The following is a 9,447-nucleotide window of genomic DNA, read 5'->3' on the forward strand; positions in this document are numbered from 1 at the left end:
TACTTGTCGAAGCTGGTGGAAATACCAGCACAACGATGCTCAGTCTGCAGCCCTGATAACTGGCCAGGGCCACCTGGCAGGACACATCTCGAGTAGCTTCTTCTTACCAGGAGGCTCTGGCATTCCCCAAGACCATAAGCAGGAAACTAGCGATGGGGTCCCTTGTGATTCTCACCGCAGCTCCTTGAGGTAGCTGGCAGGACCCTCATTTTTCAGACGACTACATTTTAGGGCCAGGGAATTTAAGTAACTTGTCCCAAATTCAGGATAACAGGCCTATTTTGAGTGCCTGGGGTGCGTCCGGTCCTGCTGGCATACACGTGGGTGGGGATGCCCAATACGGGAGCACAGGGTCACACCGCGTGGGTGGAACGGATGGTCTCTGGTTTAGCAGCAGGTAGCTCTGTGCCCGGAGGGGTACGTGCTTACACAGGATGCTTGTTACCAAGCCCAGGTGCTATGTTTGCTTTAAAACCACTGCAGCTACGGGCTGTTTGTTTTAAATCCCTTTGGGATTTTAATAAGCACGTAGGGAATAACCACGTGGCCAAACTGGAAGGAAACTCAAAGGTTGGCCAGTCCAAACCCTCATGCTGGATGAGATCATGAAGGTTCAAAGATAGAGTGGCTCGGGGCGCCTGGGTGACTCAGTCATTTAGTGTCTGCCTTCGGCTCAGGTCATGATCCCGGGGTCCTGGGATCAAGGGCTGCATCGGGCTCCCTGCTCAGTGGGGATCCTGCTTCTCCCTCTCCCCCCCGGCCTCCCTCCCACTTGTGTTCCCTCTCTGGCTATCTCTCTGTCAAAAAATAAATAAAAATCTTAAAAAAAAAAAAAAAAAAAAAGAGTGGCTCACCCCTGGTGGCAGAGCGAGCCAACCACTCTGGATACCCCTGGGCTCGCACGGCTTCCTTCCCGTTACCGGATACACATGCCCCCTATACTTTCATTGCCGGCCAGGCTGCTGAGCGGGCTGCCCAGTGGGAAGTGCTGGGCAGCATCTTTCCCCCAGGGCTCAGCGACAAGGCAGCAGGGCACAATGGGCAGATCCTGGACCCCTCCACCCTCAAATTCTTCTACCCCTCCCCAGCCCCCAAACACCCACCTCCGAAGGAAAGTTGTCCCGTGCCCCAGGGTCACTGAGTGATGGGCAGATCACCAGTGTCCTTTCTCCTTCCCCACAATGTCTCCTAAATGGACAAAGACTCAAGTGACATTAGTCATGAAGATCTGAGTCAGCCTCTCATCTCAGTGCTAAGCAGAGCTAGATCTGATAGAGCAAACCTTTAGCAAAATATCCCATTACCATTCCCTTATGCGTCATCCCAGCCCACGGTCGTCCTCTGTAGAGCATCAGGGAGCAGTTAATCCAATTGAAATAAGACTAAAAGTCATATATTGAATCCCCAGGAAAAAAAGTACAAAGCAATAAAAGTGGTGCTCATTATATATACCTACACACCAGTGGAGAAACTCCACAGTCCCTAAATCATCACTGAAAATCAGTACTTTTTTCTTTAATAGAACTAGCTTATCTTTGCCATAGAGACCAATGCACGCCCCATTCTCAGGGCTGTTGAAAGTCAGGCTCCCTCTGCCTGACACAAAGTAGGGGGTCCGGAAGGGTACAAACGATCATCAGATGAGACAAGAGGAGGCATCTCCCTTTTCGATGATCTTCTGAAAGGTGGTGCAGTAAGAGAGATCAGTAATGGATGACGCCTAACGTTTGCCAAAACGTACTACTAGGGAGTTGACTGTCCCTCATTTCATAGACAAAACAAAATTCTTAGGTTTAGTCCTTAGGTCTGTCTTGTTCAGCTATCAGATGCACGCAGGGAGTTACGCGAGCCGTGGACTTCATACTCTTGTGGGTGGGGGTGACCCCTGTCCCTGCCACACAGCTCAAGTGGGGGCTTGGCTCCCGCGGGAAACGCCCCATTCAACTGCCAGCTTCTCTCCAGTTCAGGGGCAAAGACTGCGTCACACCATCCTAACAACATCTAGGACGGGAGATCCCTTTCCAGAAGAGCTGGTTTCCCTGTCCTCGGAAGAAATGAAAAGGTCACTGCTTATTCCCACAGAGCCTACTTCAGACCAACTGGCTGAAGCGAAGGAAAAAAAATTACCACCGCGCATTCTGTAGAGACTCCATGCCCTGCGGCTTCCTTCTTGTCATTCAGATGTAGGCTAAGATTTGTGAGGACAAATAACGGGCTTTCAAATATACAAGGTAACTATGGAAATATATTAAGCCACTGATGCTGGCTTGATAAAAAGCAGACCAGGGAGCCGCCAACCACGAGCGAAGGAGGAAGCCGAGGGAGCTGTCCCCCAAGCACCCCGAGTTAACTCTTTCCCCAGCCATCCAGTGCATCTGGAACAGCTCTTGGTTCTCAAGATGCAAGAACTGCGGAAGCCCCAGAGTGAGCAAGCGAAGACCATGATGCCACGTTCTTAACCTGATTTATGGAGAGAAACAGAAAGGTGCTTTTGCAGTGTTTGTCTGCCTGGAACATTCCCGTTAGGTCTACATATGCCTCAAATTCACTCATGGGGGTAGATGGTAACAGATGCTGCTAGTCGAATTCCTTCTACCCCCTCCCTTTGATGCACAGCTGCAATCGTGAGATGAATCAACTGGAATTAGAAGTCTCATGAGCCTCAAAGATAAAAATCAAGGCACCCGCGGGCTTTGGAAAGTGTGCTGCTGGATACGCGAGCACCGCTCTTGCCAAAATCAAAAGTCCTTCGCTCCCTCTCTGGGCATCTGTTTTCCAGTAAAAATGTAGCATCTGAAGATGAAATCAAACAGGAATAAAACTTATATATTAGCAGCGCAATGGGCAATTAAACATTTCTCAGGCATTGTCATTTTTTATCTCAGGGTTTGGAAGGAGAGCACTTATCCAATATTTAAAAAAACAGACCGGCAGCCCGCCTCTAGGATCATCCACCCGTAAGAGCCACTCAGGCAGCAGCACCTTGACCATGAATAGGAGGGTCCGAGCCATGACATGACGCATGTGATGAGTGGGTCCCACTTACAGCAAAAGGCTCTAGAAAGGAGGGGCTCCAACCAGCCTCTCCGTAGCTTCCCCAGTTTCGGGGGATGTAGGAGGCCTTTCTTTTCCCCACTGTCAGAAGCAAGCAGGGCCAGATCACACCAAGAGCAAGAGAAAGATATTTTTCCAGAGCTGGGGAGGTAAGGGAGGGTCCATGTCCAAAAAAACCACACAGGTTTTCTTCTAAACTCCCTACCCGATGATTAAAAGATAGCAATCGGGGGGCACCTGGGTGGCTCTGTTGGTTAAGTGTCTGACTCTTGATTTCAGCTCAGGTCATGAGATCAAGTCCCAGGTCCGGCTCTGTGCTCGAAAGGGAATCTGCTGGAGATTCTCTCTCCCTCTACTCCTCCCCCAGCTCCTGTGCACATGCTCGCTAATAAATAGATCTCAAAAAAAAAAAAAAAATAGCAATCAGCAACTCACTGTTTGGGCTTTCACTTTCACTAGCTCAGCCTGGTACAATTAGAGCCCAAACAGATGCAAGGAGGACAGGTTCTGACCTGCGCTGTTGATTCTGAGTAGTGAATTGTAAAAACTATAAATCACGAAGCAGGTGGAAAGAACAGGAAAGGAGGAAGACACCCAGACAGAGTCTGGTCACTGGCTCTAGCCCTGCCGCTGCCCCGGGGCGGACGATTTCTCTTCCTGAGTGACAAACTCCTTTGCCTATAAAATGGCAGGACCGGCCCCAAAGCCCTTGCTAAAGTCTCTTTCAGCTCTGATGCTCCATGCTTTTAACCACTCTTTCTTTAATCAGAAACGTATTAACCAACTGCAAAATGCTGTTTTAAACACACTTGTTTACGACGCTGAAAATGTGAGTCACACATCTTGTTCGTAATTGAGGATGCAATTGGCACAAATTACATCAAAAGACTAACTGCAGGGGCTCACAAGGGAAAGTCCTGGAAAGGAAAGTGGAATATATCACGTCTCTGAGCAGAGCTGTGGGGTGCTCAGAAACGCCGCAAATCCTCAAAATTCATGTCTAGCAGGCTTGGAAAATATTGAATATACAAAAATCAGGATCATTTTGGAGGGACAACAGAGTTCGCGCTATATCCATGTTACAACTTGTTTGCATTTCCATATTACAAGGCAGCAATAGATACGCTTTTGAAATTTGCTGGGGGAACCCGTCAGGGATTACAATTTTGCTCTAAACTGCAAAGTGGATTAACTCATCACAAGAAGAGACCGAATTTCACAGGTCACAGAACAAAATTAGGTTTCTCTTGGAAGACTTTTTTTTCTTTTGAGCCCCAAACAGGAGCCTTGAGTGGCTACAATATCAAAGCCTTTGGAGTATTTAATAGGGGAAAAGGTCTCACCGGCTTTAAACAAGCTTCTTCCCCATGGTGTAAGCAAAGCATTAAAAACAAGAATGGGATTTTTTTAAAAAAAGCTTTTCATTTGCCATTTGCATTTGGAAGATTGGGACGCTCACACCATTTCGGCCGAGTTTCTGAGTGCTGTATTGCACTCCTCAGCTAGGACGATTCGTGCCCCAGTGATTGGCGAGGCATTATTACAGTAATGTCTTCAATTTTCCTCATATAGCCTTCGAGCTGTTTGCTTTCTCAGAATACAAAACCCGGAGACGTTTTCTGTAATTACACCAGATGCATTTTAAGAGGCACTCTTAGAGGCAGAGAAAAACAACCCTTCGACGGCTATTTGGTTTCCTCGCTGAAAAAGAGCGAAACCTCCAAATGGCACCTTGATAACTGTGCTTCGAGGTGGGCTCCCAGTCAGCCCGTCCTTGCGAGGCTCATTTGCTCAGCATATTTTAACCTGGCAGCTTCGTAATATTGCTTGACACGGACGGTGGGGGGAGGGCGGTGCTGGACAGGGCTTGGGATTTTTAAAAATTTATTCAGGGACACCGCTACCCAGTCCAGAGAGTCAGAGTGCAAACGTTTAAAACGTGCTTCCATCCAAGTGGCCACGGGTACGTGACCAGAAACCTGTATGTGCGTCTCAGGCCTGCCTGGTGGGGGGGTGGGGGGGTGGGAAGGCCAGATCCACCTCTGAGCCTCTGCCACCACCCCGGGGCCCCCCACTCAACAGACCTCCTCTTCTCTGCCCCAGAGCCAGCCCCACTCTCAGGAGGACCCTGTGCTTGCTTTAATAATCTATTGTTACATTCTTGAAATGCTCAATAATATTTGAACAAAGGGCCCTGCAAGTAACGTAGCTGGGCCTGCTCCCCCTACCACAGGCCAAAACCTGGGTGAACGTAAAGATATCCCTGCTCCCAGACTACACAGGGTGCCAGGCTGACCTACTGAAAATTGTGCTTGGCTCCTGGACTCTTCAACTTGGCTTTGGAACATCTAGTGGCTCCCAAGTGCCCCCTCACTCCAACAAAACCCCCCTCCTCTCCCGGCCTGGCACCTGGGGCCTCTTCCAGCCTTGCCCTGGCCCGTCCTGCTTGCCCTGCCTTCCTTATTCAGAGGAATAAGCCCCCCCAGCCCCATGGCCTCCTTTCCAGCTGTAATCTTGGTCTCCGCCCCTGTGTCTGCGCCTGTCTCACAAGTAGGACTCCGGGCACTCCCCTCTCTACCACTTTTCTGCCTGAGGGCCACGGTGTGTGTATGGCTATCCGCACCCCCCACGCACTGTACCAGCTCCCCCTCTTTGCAGCTGACGCCGGTAGGGGCTGCCTCTCTCTTTTCTCAGCCAGCCTCCCGGCCTCCGCGTTGAGGCCCTGACGCACCAGGCAGAGCTGGGCCACCTCAGCCGTAGAATACTAGCCAGATAGCCATTGACAGTAGAGATGGGAACAATTATTCAAAATTAGGAGGGGGGGTCCAGAAAAAAAAAAAAAAAAAACACATCCAGAACATCCAGATTAACATAAAGCTAGCTTGGGGCATCATCTGGGGCATTGTTGGCCGGTGTGACTTATCCAGAAAACAGCCTCACTTTTCTCTTTGTGCACGTGGACCCAGCTCAGTAACTGGCCAGGGAGCCGCTTACACTGCCCATGGCCTCAGCGTCCGCTAAAATTCCATCGATGAGGCAGGACCACTGGTCTTTCTCCACAGTCCCCACACCCCCCGCCCCCCACTGCCATCTTGAGGCTTCACCCCGCCAGCTGGAAAGCAAACCACCCTGGCTCTCTTTAGGGAAGTGGGTGACCCGAGGTAGAAGACAAGGCAAAGCTGTGTGACACACCGAATCCAATGACGATGCCATGCGGCTGCAGACTTCTTGCTGCCCAAGGGCGAGTCTGACAAATGCACTAATGAAATCTGGCATTTAGACAGAATCAGAGTTCTCCCACTTGGGGAGGGCCCCTTTCTTCTCTTTCAGTAGTGTCTTACTTCCTAAGCAATAGAGGGGGCAACAGAAAGGCTGAACAAATGCAAAATCGCGATTTAGGAAAGAAACAAAAGGAGGAGATCGGGGTTCTCCCCCAGCTCACCCACCACTGGTTTTCCACCTTCTGATGAATGAACAAGAAACAGAATCCCAGGGAGAAATAACCTGGGAACAATAGAAATATGAAACCCCTTGGCCAGGGTCGCCTGGGAGGTTCAGTTAGTTAAGCCTCCGGCTCTTGGTTTGGGCTCAGGTCATGAACTCAGGGTCGCGGGATCGAGCCCCGTGTGGGGCTCCGCACTCAGTGTGGAGTCGGCTTCAGATTCTTTCTCCCAGGTCCCCCTCTGCTCCTCCCTACACGTGCTCACGTGCACTCTTTCACTCTCTCTCAAATAAATAAAACCTTTTTAAAAAAACAACCAAAAAAACCCTCCTTGGCCAAAATAACAGAACCTACCTGTTGGTCAGCATTCCTACGAAGGGGTTGGTGAGGAGCTGGACGGTAGCTTTAGAGGCAAAGAGCAGGCCAACTTGCACGTTCTCATTCAGGAGGTCCTTGTCCTCACTGGGACAGTCAGAAGGCCCCGTGGAGGTGTTCGTCACCGCGCGCTGTGTGGTGGCTGGCGGCAGCAACCCCCCGCGAAGGGCTTGGGTGCTGTTCCCCGTGACTATGGTGGTGTTGTCATAATAAGAGAAGATGCTCTGGAAGCTGTCTGAGGTAGAGGCTGTGAGCCCTGGCTTGGCGGTCTGGATTTCGGTGGTGTTCTTCTCATGATTAATGCTATACAAGTAGCTCGGGATGATCGGGACTGCGGACAACAACATAGATGGAATCTTCGAGGACGCTGAGCCCCAGGAGGCTGCGAGAGGTCCGTCTGCTTTGTGCAGAAGGGACCTGCCTGGGGTTCTGGGCCTCTGTGGGGTTGCTCATTTACAGGGTTCCCTCCCAGGAATAGGTTAGGAAAGCAAAATGGGGTCTGAAGTCTGTTCAGGGCTGACCTGGGGTCAACGAGAGCTCCTCAGAGAGAGGCTCAGAGAGACCTTGCAGTGAATGAATCCAAGAAATAGAAATTGAAATTTCATTATGTGTCTTAGGGGAAGATAAAGCCACAGGAAGTAATAATTTGGAAATTCTGCAACAGGCCCACTTCATCTTTCTATTACTTGAGTGGGAGTCCACAATTTTTCATACAACCTGGAAAATGTAAAAATTCCTGAGACTTCTATAAAGAAAAACTGATGTAATAGCCAGCTCTGGGCATGTGTGTGACAACAGAGCATTCAACACAAAGGAGAAGTGAGGTCCTTGTTATTGAACTCGGATGAGCCCCAATACTCTGGTAATCCTGGAGGTGAGAACCCGCAAATGGAGAGGAGGGGCATAACCCACCCCTCAGAATCCGAATTAAAAAATATATTCATTAGAAATTTAGACATTAAGGAAAAGCATACCAAATGCTGCTATTAATGGGGCTAATTAAGAGACCTGGGTTTTAATTGTTTTTCAAAAATCCATTATAGGGAAAAGACTAAAACCAACACTGTTTAAATTGCTCTTGAAAAGATCCTGAAACCTTTCCATCTCCAGCCATGCATTGATAACAATATATTTACATGTCACTTCCTTTTTTGCAGGGAGGGATGTTGACTTGTTCCTTTAAGTGTGAAGCCGAATTGTTAACCCCCCTTGCTGGTTGGCATAATAATTATTGTAACATTATTTTGAACCCTGGGGAATTGCTGGTTCTTAGTAGAAATCTTTTTCATCGCGGTCAAAGTAGGCAGGGGGAAGCAGGAAATTATCAGGAGGAAACACAAGTTCTGGTTCTTAACAGAGGTCACATTTTTTGACCTGAGCACCAGGAAAACGAAGCCACAAAACGCGACTGCAACTAGCCCAGTGCGGCAGACCTGGGGATGGGGATGGGGGCTGGACGGAAGAAGGGGGAAGGAGAGGTTTTTGCAAAATGTGTTCTCCAACTTTCCCGGAGCGCGCTCAGGCGCGGAGGGGGCGGGGGAGGAAGGTACCCGGGGAAGGGGTCCCCGGGCCGGGGGGCCGCCCGGTCCGTACGTACCCACGACGGTGAGCAGCATGTTGTCCAGCAGCAGCGCCAGGAACACGATGAACAGGATGAGCTTCCGCGAGTGGCGGCTCTCCCGCAGCCAGCGGAGCAGCGCCAGCTCGCTCAGGGCCATGGCTCGGCGGCTGGGCTGCGGGCGCGGCGCGCGGTGAGGGGCGGCGGCGGGCCGGGGGGGGGGGCTCCCCGCACCCGCAACGCTCGGCCCCCGCCCGGGCAGGAGGAGAGGTCCGGCAGCCGCGCGCACGGGCCGGGCCCCGGCGTCCCACCCTCGGCTCACCTGCGCTCCGGCTCCGTGCCGCCCGCGAGCGCCGTCGGGGCCCGAAGCTGGGGCCCGCGGGGTTGCGTCCCGCTCTCCGCCGCCCCCGAGGTCCCCCTCCTCCCACCGAGCGCTCGGAAGGCGCCGCGGGACCCCGCGCCCCGTGCGTCCGGCGCCCCGGCCACCCCGGAGACCCACGCGCGGCGCTGGCGTTCTTCCCCGCTCCCCGCCCGAGCCCGCTGTCCCCGCGCCGTCTCCTCCCACTTCCCCCGTTACCTCGGGGTCGCCTGCGGCCGCCTGCCCTACACCGTGGGCTCCGTCCGTCCGCGCCGGGTCGCAGCCTCCACCCCAGCGCCCCGCCGCCGCCGCCGCTCACTTTACCCGGTCCGGCTCTGACGTCACGGCCGGCGGGGGCGGGAGGGCGCCACCTTCCATCCCGGCCTCAGCACCCCCTCTCCCCAGACCTGCGCCGGCCTCCCCGGCTCTCCGTCCGGACCCGACGGTGCCCCATCCCAAGCCGCCCGGGGGACGCGGCTGGGGCGCCGAGGGAAGAAGTCAGGGGCCCCAGAGCGAGAGGTCAAGGGTCCTGGGGTTAAGGTCAGGGCCAAGAGGAAGAGTCCGGGATTAGTCCTTTCGCCTGGCCCCAGGTAGGGGCTGCAGCTGCTCTTTGAGCCTCACCGCCCCTGAGACTGGCCGTGAGGACATGAAGGCTACTGG

The 9,447-nt window shown here is 52.5% G+C and overlaps 1 protein-coding gene across 1 annotated transcript in view; it reads right to left on the minus strand.

The window, feature by feature from the left end:
- SLC18A2 (solute carrier family 18 member A2) overlaps window positions 1–9,124 on the minus strand; it is a 36,802-nt gene extending 27,678 nt beyond the window's left edge. Inside the window, exons 1-3 of the mRNA XM_036106547.2 lie at window positions 9,007–9,124; window positions 8,469–8,604; window positions 6,851–7,202 (exon numbers count right to left, since the gene is read on the minus strand). Coding sequence (XP_035962440.1) covers window positions 6,851–7,202; window positions 8,469–8,589 — 473 coding nt within the window. The 5' untranslated portion in view covers window positions 8,590–8,604; window positions 9,007–9,124. The remainder of the gene's footprint in view (window positions 1–6,850; window positions 7,203–8,468; window positions 8,605–9,006) is intronic.
- Between the last annotated feature and the right edge of the window lie 323 nt (window positions 9,125–9,447).

Source organism: Halichoerus grypus, chromosome 7, assembly GCF_964656455.1.
Source record: "Halichoerus grypus chromosome 7, mHalGry1.hap1.1, whole genome shotgun sequence".
In the NCBI taxonomy this organism is placed as follows: domain Eukaryota; kingdom Metazoa; phylum Chordata; class Mammalia; order Carnivora; family Phocidae; genus Halichoerus; species Halichoerus grypus.